The sequence below is a fragment of the Pecten maximus genome, chromosome 10, assembly GCF_902652985.1.
Source record: "Pecten maximus chromosome 10, xPecMax1.1, whole genome shotgun sequence".
Lineage (NCBI taxonomy): Eukaryota > Metazoa > Mollusca > Bivalvia > Pectinida > Pectinidae > Pecten > Pecten maximus.
In genome coordinates, this window is record NC_047024.1 from 28,223,454 (window position 1) to 28,236,771 (window position 13,318).

Consider the following 13,318-nt stretch of genomic DNA (forward strand, 5'->3'; position numbering starts at 1 on the left):
CGACAGAGCGGAGTTATTATGATTATATAATGTTGACAAATATTGACCAAACTTTTCACCAAAAACGATAACTCGCTTAATTCGAACACTCGGATAACTCGAAGTTTTTTCGTGGTCCCGTCGACTTCGAGTTAACGAAGTTCCACTGTATAGTGCATGAACCCACAACAGATTGATAGGTAATAACCTAACCCCTCCTATATCGGAATATAGAGTAGAATCTTGTTATCTCAATTTATCAAGAGTCTTCAAGGTAACCTACATTATGTTAGTATATTTTATATAAAATGTTACTTTGAGTTGAGCAGAGGCATCATGTTACCTGAGTTTGAGATAATGAATTTTGACTGTATTTTGAGTCAATTTATGAGCTTTGTTTTCTTGACTCTCTGGGGTTTACAGAATACAGGAACAAGATGAAGTACTTACTCGAGAGCGTCTATTAGTCTCTGGGGTTTACAGAATACAGGAACAAGATGAAGTACTTACTCGAGAGCGTCTATTAGTCTCTGGGGTTTACAGAATACAGGAACAAGATGAAGTACTTACTCGAGAGCGTCTATTAGTCTCTGGGGTTTACAGAATACAGGAACAAGATGAAGTACTTACTCGAGAGCGTCTATTAGTCTCTGAGGATCCACAGGAGGGTTGTATATCATTTCTTCTATAAAGGGTTTATCACAGTTAGCATAGGCAGTGGACATGTGGAGGAACACCTGTAACAGAAATGGGGCGATGAGGACGCATAAATATACGGAGGTCACGGGAGAATCTATCAACAATACGATGATGTAAATATAATGAACAATACAATGATGTAAGTATAGAGAACGATACGATGATGTCAATATGGGGGAACAATTTAATGATGTAAATATAGAGAACTATACGATGATGTAAATATAGAGAACAATACGATGATGTAAATATAGAGAACGATTTAATGATGTAAATATAGAGAACAATACAATTATGTAAATATAGAGAACAGTTTAATGATGTAAATATAGAGAACAATTTAATGATGTAAATATAGAGAACAATTTAATGATGTAAATATAGAGAACAATTTAATGATGTAAATATAGAGAACGATACGATGATGTAAATATAGAGAACGATACGATGATGTAAATATAGAGAACGATACGATGATGTAAATATAGAGAACGATACGATGATGTAAATATAGAGAACAATACGATGATGTAAATATAGAGAACGATACGATGATGTAAATATAGAGAACAATACGATGATGTAAATATAGAGAACAATACGATGATGTAAAATATAGAGAACAATTTAATGATGTAAATATAGAGACCAATTTAATGATGTAAATATAGAGAACAATACGATGATGTAAATATAGAGAACGATACGATGATGTAAATATAGAGAACGATACGATGATGTAAATATAGAGAACAATATGATGATGTAAATATAGAGAACAATACGATGATGTAAATATAGAGAACAATACGATGATGTAAATATAGAGAAGTCAAACAAAAATATATAATGTGAACAAAACAGTGCAGGATTATTACCCCCGTGACCCGCCAGGGCCATTTTGAGGCAGGGTCTCATTGTAGTAGCTGGTGACTACACTTCATTAAACAACATATGAGAGGCCTGTCGCAAGCCATCCACAACAATTATAGGGTAAAATGTCTTGCCCAAGTACAGAACCATGACAGTACAGACAGGCTCATTTCTCAGCTCCCCAAGAAACACAAACCAACGTGGGTGGGGAGTGTACGTGTCAAACCACGCACCTCGGATCTTCACCTGAGGTTACGTAGCTGGTGCTCCAACTGACAGTTATCACGTCTCCAGGAGATCATATAGTATTTTTGTTTAAATAAGAAACCAAGAATGATAGAGAACTATGTTATCTGTCATATTAGTTTTAAATTCTGATCATGTGATGAACAAGGATCTTGTCAGAATTGTTATTTTCAGTTAAGCTTGTTACAGATCTATAGACTTGTTAAAATCTTTAATGGAATAGAAACTCACATGATCCTGTATGCATGATACCTATGTTAAGAAAATACTGTACAGAACATATTCAAATTATTTATTTACCTTGATTTATATAAAGAAATAGTAACAAACCTCCAGATGTTTGAATTTCCGGCAGAACTGCACCATCCGCCGAATACCAAGGAGATTCATCTCAACAGCTACACGCAGGGGCTCGTCAAACCGCACTGTCGCTGCTCCATGGAATACAACATTTACTTTCTCCTGGAGAAGTTCTGCATCTTCTTCAGAGACTCCTAAGCCATCTTGGGATATGTCTCCATTTATTGGCTTGATTTTCTTGTAGAAATCAGGCTGATCATTCCTTAACTTTTCAAATGCCTTAAAACAAGAGAAATGGTTCATAAGCTATCTAAAACAAAATCAGGTCCAGAAACATCGTTATAGCTATATTGGGTCATATACTGGACAGGAAGAAATCACACTGATAATCGTCAAGGTTTAAAAAGAAGTTACTGATCATTTAAGACTAAAACAGAGAAATCACTGATAATTGTGGGATAAAAACAGAGAAATCACTGATGATTGTAAGACTATAACCAGAGAAATCACTGATCATTTCAGATTAAAGCAGAGACATCACTGATCATTGTAAGACTAAAACAGAGAAATCACTGATAATTGTAAGACTAAAACAGAGAAATCACTGATCATATAAAAAGACTAAAACAGAGAAATCACTGATCATTGTAGGACGTTAAAACAGAGAAATCTTTGATCATTGTAGGACTAAAACAGAGAAATCACTAGTGATCATTGTAAAACTAAAACAGAGAAATCACTAGTGATCATTGTAAAACTAAAACAGAGAAATCACTGATCAATGTGAGATTAAAACAGAGAAATCACCGATCATTGTAGGACTAAAACAGAGAAATCACTGATCATTTCATACTAAAACAGAGACATCACTGATCATTTCATACTAAAACAGAGACATCACTGATCATTGTAAGACTAAAACAGAGACATCACTGATCATTGTAAGACTAAAACAGAGAAATCACTGATCATTATAGGACTAAAACAGAGAAATCACTGATCATTGTAAGACTAAAACGGAGAAATCACTGATGATTTCAGACTAAAACAGAGAAATCACTGATCATTGAAAGACTAAAACAGAGAAATCACTGATCATTGTAGGGCGTTAAAACAGAAATCACTGATCATTGAAAGACTAAAACAGAGAAATCACTGATCATTTCATACTAAAACAGAGAAATCACTGATCATTGTAAGACTAAAACAGAGAAATCACTGATCATTGTAGGACGTTAAAAAAGAGAAATCACTGATCATTGTAAGACTAAAACAGAGAAATCACTGATCATTGTAAGACTAAAACAGAGAAATCACTGATCATTGTAGGACTAAAACAGAGAAATCACTGATCATTGTAGGACTAAAACAGAGAAATCACTGATCATTGTAGGACGTTAAAACAGAGAAATCACTGATCATTGTAGGACTAAAACAGAGAAATCACTGATCATTGTAGGACTAAAACAGAGAAATCACTGATGATTGTAAGACTAAAACAGAGACATCACTGATCATTGTAGGACTAAAACAGAGAAATCACTGATCATTGTAGGACTAAAACAGAGAAATCACTGATGATTGTAAGACTAAAACAGAGAAATCACTGATCATTGTAGGACTAAAACAGAGAAATCACTGATCATTGTACCTGGACGTTAAAACAGAGAAATCACTGATCATTGTAAGACTAAAACAGAGACATCACTGATCATTGTAAGACTAAAACAGAGAAATCACTGATGATTTCAGACTAAAACAGAGAAATCATTGATCATTGAAAGACTAAAACAGAGAAATCACTGATGATTGTAAGACTAAAACAGCGAAATCACTGATGATTGTAAGACTAAAACAGAGAAATCACTGATCATTGTAGGACTAAAACAGAGAAATCACTGATCATTGTAAGACTAAAACAGAGAAATCACTGATCATTGTAAGACTAAAACAGAGAAATCACTGATCATTGTAGGACTAAAACAGAGAAATCACTGATCATTGTAGGACGTTAAAACAGAGAAATCACTGATCATTGTAAGACTAAAACAGAGAAATCACTGATGATTTCAGACTAAAACAGAGAAATCACTGATCATTGAAAGACTAAAACAGAGAAATCACTGATGATTGTAAGACTAAAACAGCGAAATCACTGATGATTGTAAGACTAAAACAGAGAAATCACTGATCATTGTAGGACTAAAACAGAGAAATCACTGATCATTGTAAGACTAAAACAGAGAAATCACTGATCATTGTAAGACTAAAACAGAGAAATCACTGATGATTGTCAGACTAAAACAGAGAAATCATTGATCATTGTAAGACTAAAACAGAGAAATCACTGATCATTGTAGGACGTTAACGTTAAAACAGAGAAATCACTGATCATTGTAGGACTATAAAATAGAGAAGCAATTGAGCATTGTCAATAATACTAAACAAGAAGAAAACAACAATTAGTTGTTATATCAAATCAGTATGAAGTAATGTATACAAACACCAGAGTTGATGTCACATAATGCTTCTATGTTATACAACTGAGGTTTTTATCTCAACACCGATCTGCCATCATAAAATGCGAGTGTATTAGTACTGATAAAAAAGCCCAAAGCTGTTCAAAAATGATAATAAAGGGAACAAAAAGCTTTTTAACTATGCATTGTTAGTTAATAAATAAAAATATATCTTACTTATCACTGTATATATAAACACTGATCAAACACTGATATATGCATTTCTGCTGGAACTTTTAATTTATTTCAATTTACACAATAATGATCATGGTTTATTCATCCTACCACTTCTACATGGAGAAAAACAAAGATGATGTATACAATATACTGTTTCTAAGTACAGTTCTTCTGCATATTAATTTATATTGGTAACTACCAAAAAGAGAGATAAAATGTAACATTTCGTGTTTTGTAAGATAGACTATATTTTACATTAAACACTTTGTGCTGTACAGGGTATACACAATATCTACAGTGTTACACAATTAAAACAATAACTACCCGTGAAACGTATGTATGCCTCCAATTCCACTTTGAAAGAAATGGAGATTAATACCTGTACAAAGCTCAAATTAAGTTCAAAACATGCCAAAAGTTCCAAAAAAATTGATATCAGTTTTTCCAACTCGACTTTGATCCTAAAAGAACTATTCATGCAAACAAGAGATCCCAGAGGGATCTTGGCGCCCACCATTGAATGATCTTCATAGGTTCCATGTCAGATTGATCTTTTCTCTACTTTTCCCTTCCGCTAAGTCTTAATAATCTGTGTAAATTCAGAAACAGCCCTCTATAGCTAGTACTTTTCAAACAAGGGGAACCTATATATAAAATTTAAGATTTAGCGATAATGGCTGTCTGTCGACCATGTTGTTTTCCGATTGGTCCCAATATGCAAAACTGGGCACTGAGGGGAACCTACATATGAAATTTGAGAAAGATCCCTTCAGTACTTTCTGAGAAATAGCGATAACAATCTTCAATTGTCAAAATCCAAGATGGCTGCCTGTCGGCCATGTTGTTTTCTGATTAGTCTCAAAATGCAATATGCATAACTAGGCACCGAAGGGAACCTGTGTATGAAATTTGAGAAAGATCCCTTCAGTACTTTCTGAGAAATAGCGATAACAAACTTCAATTGTCAAAATCCAAGATGGCTGCCTGTCGGCCATGTTGTTTTCCGATTGGTCTCAAAATGCAATATGCATAACTAGGCACCAAGGGGAACCTGCATATCAAATTTGCGAAAGATCCCTTCAGTACTTTCTGAGAAATAGCGATAACAAATTTCAATTGTCAATATCCAAGATGGCTACCTGTCGGCCATGTTGTTTTCTGATTGGTCTCAAAATGCAATATGCATAACTAGGCACCGAGGGGAACATATGTATGAAATTTGAGAAAGATCCCTTCATTACTTTCTGAGAATAGCGATAACAAACTTCAATTGTCAAAATCCAAGATGGCTGCCTGTCGGCCATGTTGTTTTCCGATTGGTCTCAAAATGCAATATGCATAACTAGGCACCAAGGGGAACCTACATATGAAATTTGAGAAAGATCCATTCAGTGCTTTCTGAGAAATAGCGATAACAAACTTCAATTGTCAAAATCCAAGATGGCTGCCTGTCGGCCATGTTGTTTTCCGATTGGTCTCAAAATGCAATATGCATAAGTAGGCACCAAGGGGAACCTACATATGAAATTTGAGAAAGATCCCTTCAGTACTTTCTGAGGATTAGCGATAACAAGAATTGTTTACGGACGGACGGACCACGGACACGGCGATTTGAATAGCCCACCATCTGACGATGGTGGGCTAAAAATATCAGCATTCTCACTGTGAATGAGTGAAAATTAAACCTAAAGCAATGTTTGAATGGACAGATTTCCTTGATATAGTGTATTGTATAAGTTACACTTTTCACCAGGATTATTTAAGGCATTTCATCATAAAGTGGTTTAAAGTGTTCTTATTTACCTGGCTTCAAAATATTTCTGGTGATAAATCTGATATCTAAACACTAACTACATAAACATTTTTTCAAGTGATTTGAAGGCATTTCAGAAAGTTTTTCTCTTTGTAAACAGCTATTTAATGATTTAAATGAATTTTAAAGAAAGTTTGAGCCAAATTGGTTGCATGAGTACAGATTTCATGTTTCAGCATGAGAATGATTGTTTAATATAAAAAGAGCTCTGAAAATGCACGACATGAAATTGATTCTGTTTAATAAAGTGATGGTGCATGGAGACATAAAAAAACACATTTACTATACAAAACTCCTGATTAAATTTCAATTTTAAACAATGATAACTTAATTACAAGATAAATATCTCAGCTCAATTTTATTCCAAACAACACATTTATTAGTATAAGATATATATGTAATATTCCTAAAACCCTGAACCATGGCCATGGATCTATCATATGCTGATGAATACATTTCAATTTCAATCTTTTTCTTTTGAATGAAATATCGATCAAAATACCGTATTAATCCTGCAATAAGCTAATGCAGAGACCAAAACATATATAATATATATACATTTATATATATTTAATATGGGGTACAGTGCACTCATTACAAAACAATGGAGTAATTTTTGGCATGTACATGTATAAAGATATATGCGATCAAGATTTGAGGCAGATTTAAATAATAGAAGGGCTTATCAATGGAGAAATACAGCACAGCTGGTATATTTAACTACTGTATATAGAATTCTTTAGACTAAGGACGTCCTTTACCAACTTATTGTCAACTGATGTATAAATAGACCGGACAGCTTTGAACTATAAACCGATTTGTATTACCTATTACTAGCTCGTGTTTATAGACTTACTCTCCGCCTGTCGCATAAAAGCTAAAATACCTACCTATATACAATAATAAATGCACACAACATTGTGTATATATTATATATATACGACTTAAAACAATTTATCATTTTTGTGTCCTTGTTTTTCTGGTATTTTGAAATACAAATTAAGACTGGTTATCGAAATTCAAAACACACCATGGCCACTGATAATTTTTTCCCCAACACATTGTTGGCTGTCAGGCTGCTTATTTACTCTAAAAAGGCAAGATCAAGTTACTTTTTTTAAAGTATACATGTATACAAATTTTCCATACGAGTGTAACTCTTTTCCAAGAATAAATGCTAATACTTGTTACCTGATATGACATTTAAGATTTTGTGATATATGCCTTGAAATGAATCTCACACATACCAAATTCATAACAAAAGCATGGGCTCAGGTAGCTGGTATACATAGCTATCCATTCCAGATGTACGGGTCAAAAATTGAAGTCAATAATGAAACATTTTTAAACATCATGTAATATTAATTTTACCTAATGATATTAATTCAACATTATTATGCATGCCTGGCTTCAGGACAGGTCATCAGGCCACGTACAGCTAATGTTTTTTTATTCAAATATTAGACATGAAAATGTATTAAATATTCTGATTACCAGGAATGTTAATCTACATAATATATACATATTTCAACCTTTAGGATAGTCATGTGTTGCAGTGGTAACACATTTCTCTTTCATCTAGCTAGGCAGTATACAGGCAGAGTAAAGGAGTTTGATTCCCCCGATCTGACAGTGAAACTTTCTCCGAGTATGATATATGCTCCAGCTCCTCACAACTAGACCATATTTGTGTGCTTGCTTCTAACAATAGTGGTTAGTACATGTAGTATAAGCAGATTTTAAACTGTTTTATATATTTTTTGTAGAATAGAAAAGTAGAGATTATTTATACAAAAGTACCTGATTCAATAAGGGTTAATTTTCAAAATAGTATAAGCTCGAAGCTTTTACAAAGGACAGGGGCTTTTCAGGATAAATACTGTACCCGAAAAACATAATCAGAATTGCACAAGGACAAATTAAGCGATCAAGGTTTTGTACCTGAATCCACTTCATGAAGCGAGGTTTATTAGGAAAGAATTAGTTCTTGATGTTGTTAATTTCTTATACAGTAAATAAAGATGATATCCACACAAAAGTACTAGATGATAATCAAAATGTCTTCAATGAAAGCAGAACACTGACGACTAAATGTTATGATCTATCACTCACACGGAAGGAATTGAACTCAAAGGTTAGTTATTTTAGCCAAGTACATATAATTTAGAAGGTAGCTTAAAAGATTGATCCAACTTGTACCAGGGAAGAATTAAGGCTATAGAATATGAATAGAAGTCACCCTGAATTAAGGTGGTAGAACTCTGGAACCAAACTTGGTACTCAAATGTCAAACAGCACTTTCAAGAACTAAAATTAATAAGAAATAATTTCAATAGGGAATCAGCTGAGCCCATGGTCATGATCAGCCCCAAAACAATCTAAAGAAAGACTGATAACATTTAACAGTACAATTTGATCAGACTTACACATTACAATTGTAGCTGATTTGGTCAACCATTGTGTTTAGTTTTCCTTGTATCAGATTATGACAGGGGGAGTAATAGCAATGATGTACTGTACATTCATGTACCGGAACATTTTGTATGTTCATAAACACAAGAGCATGCAAATACACACAGCACATGGTTCAACGTATTTTAGACGATAATTATCACTGTAGACAACTCAGAAATAACCGCTGGAAAACTTGATGTGAATAGACAAACCACAGACGAGAAGTAATTATATAAGATCTACGTATACATGTTTCTCTCCAGAACATCAGCTACAGACGAAATCTTACCGGTATCTGCAACCAATCGCTCTGTCCAATTTGAAAGATGGAAGAAGAAATATATACATACATACATAGATAGAAAATTGTATTGTCATCAAATCTATAGTAAATGATACCTTGATTTTTAGCAATTTTGGAAGACAAATACTTATTTCTCATGATCAGAAATCTGATGGTCAAAACATACGTCAAATAGACATTGTCCCTTCAATCTAAAGAGTCAAATATTTAATCTTGAAAGACATTTTGAGGAGTACTAGTTAAAACATCCTCTTAAAGGTCTACTGGATTCCCTGATTGTCCCATTGTTTAATATTGACATCATTAATTAGGGCAGACAATTTATAATTACGACCGATTCTTAGTTTATATCTAAGAGAGGGACTTCACTCTATAGACGTCTAGACTTGTTGAAGACCTGATTTTTTGTACACAATATAAAAACTCTGCCTTTCCTTATATGGTACTCACATGGTCAAGATTTGACAAATGTAAAGTTAATTATAGGTAATCAGATGTGTCTCGGAAGGCAAAGGAGTAATAATAAGTTAAAAGGGGGAAAGCTAAGGATGACAAAGGGAGATAATCACAATATATGACGAGATCCACTCTTTATTACATACCAAGTCACCTACTGATCCAAGTGAATCTATAGTCCCCTCTTCTAGTGTATTTATAAATTTACGTGGCTGATCACATTAATATTATGGACTTATTACAGTCATGAATCCAATTTACATACATTGTGTAATTTTATAAATTATTAAAAAGGAACAATTCTTTGATAAAAGCAGCACATAAAATATTATTTTTGTTAATGCTATTTTCGAAATTAACTAAGAAAGAAAACTATTAAAAAATATCAAATAATCTTCAATTTGGGATGGCCATGGAAACAAATGTTGGCATTGAAATTAACATAAACGGCCGAATTTAACTGTCACTGCAGACTTAGCATGCATGATTAGTATACAAATATAGCAATACTAGTAATATAAAAGCCCAGATCTATAAGAGTACAGGTTACTTAAACAGGTGCCAGCTACATGTACATTAGATCTATAATATGATATGAAATGTCACCATTTGTGACCTTGATTTATCTAATAAGTTATCAGGACAACCGTGACCTTATATAACACAGCATCATAGATTCACAATCACATTATCTTATCCGGAAATATTTACAAAGTCAACTGGAAAGTACCTTATTAACTTTGATCTGTAATCAAGGACGGCTATATAATATATATATCACCATGCCGATCTGATGAAAATGTACTTGACATATATATTATTCCCACATTATAAGTACATATAGTTTTATAGTAGTGTTCAATAACGACAATTTTACATGTTCAGTACCAAAGAGTTTTTTGGACTGTTGAAACCCACTTTTAAAGGAAGATGATCATTAAAGAACAGAGAAATAATTGATAAACTACCATTACAACTTCATTAATGCCACTATTACTACAGGCTGAGGAACCAGCGTATTTGCATGTTTTATTCCTCAGGTGAAAATATACAAATAAGCGGAGTATTCAATTAGTTGGTGTTGAGGTTTGGCTTCTTCAAGATGCATGACTGTACATTAAATAAGCTCAAATCATTGCTTCAATGATATCAGATGTATTATGAAGTCTTTATTTTAATAAAAAAATTGGATTAATGCATAATCTTTGCAAAACACTGAATTAGAATATATTATATACTTGCTAAAATGAACACAAGAGTTTCAGCTTGAGCATGATGCAACATACAAGGTTTCCATCAAAGCCAATCAAACCATTAGGATCTGGAATCAGGTCAGAGTGATCTGGGGCTGTCAAACCACCAAAATGAATGTTTTCTGTACCATTAAATTATACCTGTTGTAATGTTGTTAAACAAATACACCCTCGGATACAGTATACCAAAAGCGAATTTACAACCAATTTGTTTTGACAATGTAACTTATTTAACTATTGTTAGTACATATGGGCTCATAAAATATGAAATGTAATTTAACTTGGTTGATATTTATTTGTTGTCATATATAAAGACATTATTGAACAGTATACTATATCACAAGACATATATATGCATATTTATGAGTAAATAAACATACCGATTTTTCCACAAGCTCTCGACTTCGTTGATCGATATCCTGAGAATTTTTCGGCCGCATCAATAAGTACAATGTTCCAATTTCCGGACAACTCCTTAACAGTTTCTCTACAAGTACCTTTCCTAGGAATCCTGTGCCCCCCGTGATGAAAATGTTTTTCCCGGCAAAGTAATTTGCAATGGGCGAATCCGTTTCTCCTTCCTCCATTTTGTCGCTGAATTTGTAGAGTGAATATTTATATAACTTTTTAACTGTTTATAAATAATTGTCTGTTGACAATTTTTTATTAATATATAAACTGATCAGAATATTTAAGAAATCCAAGTGCCAGTTGTTGAAATCTACCAGTGGTTGTGTCTGGACAGTGGTGTTTGAACGGACCTGAAATAAAGAGGAATGAAATAATTATATAAGATAATTATAATATAAGTAGGCTTTAATTTTGCATAACATATGTATACCTGACTGGTGATTCCAATTAAATGTTGTAATGTAGCTTTGATAAATTACAGATATAGATTGACTTTTGTTAAGAGTATTCAGCAACCTTGCAGTTGAAGTTAAACATTAAAAAAAAAAAAAAAATCATTTTTTCTTCTGAAAATGAACCTCAAAAACGGACCTTCACACTATACACGACTGTGTATATGTACTATACACGCAATTTAACGGTAAATGTGTCAAACAACAAGCCCAAGTCTGATGTAAAATAATTTGGTAATTAATTATGTGATGTTTAAGTGACAAAAGATGTTTTCGAATACAAATGTACAATATACAGTGAAAGAGTTAGTGCAAATGTAACAATAATCATCTCTTGACTTGTTTTTTCTTTGTATAATTTATATTTCTATAAAGTATATGTTAAGCAGTTTAAAGCTTATATTCGATTGTATATAGATCACAACATTTACCTTCATCAGGACTGCATTGTGCCTCAAAAGGACCAAAGGCAGCCCACAAATTTATCAAAGGCCAGTTGAAACTACTTAAGTAGATTTTAGATACATTTTTTCACTCAGCAAGGGTTTGGGATATGAGGACTTTTTGTCTCATTTTAAGAAGAAAATTAGTGAATCAGGAAAGAAATGTTCAGGAATGAAGCGCAGATTGGGGAATTTTTCCTAAATATGAAATAACTGGCCCCAAAATAACCTGAAAAATCATAGTACAGGAATGAGATCATTTTCTGTAATGTTGTCCTCTACGTGGTCATGATCAGCTTTGTTTGAGTCACTGCAAAAATTGTATAATCATGTGCAGCAGTATAGTTTTATCTTCTTATAGTCATATGTATCTATTACATCATAAGTACCAGTACAGTGTGACAGAGCTCATGCAAGGTTGATGTAGATCACTTGTAAGTTTTCTTGATGTACCTATCTGTTCTGAGGTGAACCCTTCAAACCTGGACTGTATAGTAATACTTAAAATCCACATACATGTACAAAATAAGCTGAAAACAATGAAATTACAGTGTTCTCTATATAAAGATATAGCCATTGTTACTCTGTACATCTAAAGCTGCTGACAATAGACATTATACAGTCCATCTATTGTGATACGTTCGATTCTCACCAGCTGTGATCATCCCTATACAAAGTATACATATATAAGACCACAAATTTCCGTTTGTCAGCTGCCAATATATAAGCAGTAAGTGAATGTGTATACGTTTATATATGAAGGTAAATTTACCACGTTAGTTCAATCAAGCTGTCAAATTCAATCTAATATTGCTTCAAGTATCTCCAGCATTGGATATTTATAGCATGTAAGAAAATACACTTGTACATGTATGCCAAGCACAATGTACCATTTTTTTCATACATGTGTTAATGGAACCCTGAAGCAGTTAGTTTTAT

The 13,318-nt window shown here is 33.2% G+C and overlaps 1 protein-coding gene across 2 annotated transcripts in view; it reads right to left on the minus strand.

Annotated features, from left to right (window-relative positions):
- LOC117336300 (fatty acyl-CoA reductase 1-like) overlaps positions 1–13,318 on the minus strand; it is a 29,547-nt gene that overhangs the window by 13,016 nt on the left and 3,213 nt on the right. Inside the window, exons 2-5 of one of the 2 annotated variants that reach the window (XM_033896788.1) lie at positions 11,454–11,834; positions 9,350–9,370; positions 2,128–2,376; positions 610–716 (exon numbers count right to left, since the gene is read on the minus strand). In XM_033896788.1, coding sequence (XP_033752679.1) covers positions 610–716; positions 2,128–2,376; positions 9,350–9,370; positions 11,454–11,660 — 584 coding nt within the window. In that variant the 5' untranslated portion in view covers positions 11,661–11,834. The remainder of the gene's footprint in view (positions 1–609; positions 717–2,127; positions 2,377–9,349; positions 9,371–11,453; positions 11,835–13,318) is intronic. The other variant, XM_033896789.1, reaches the window with a different exon arrangement.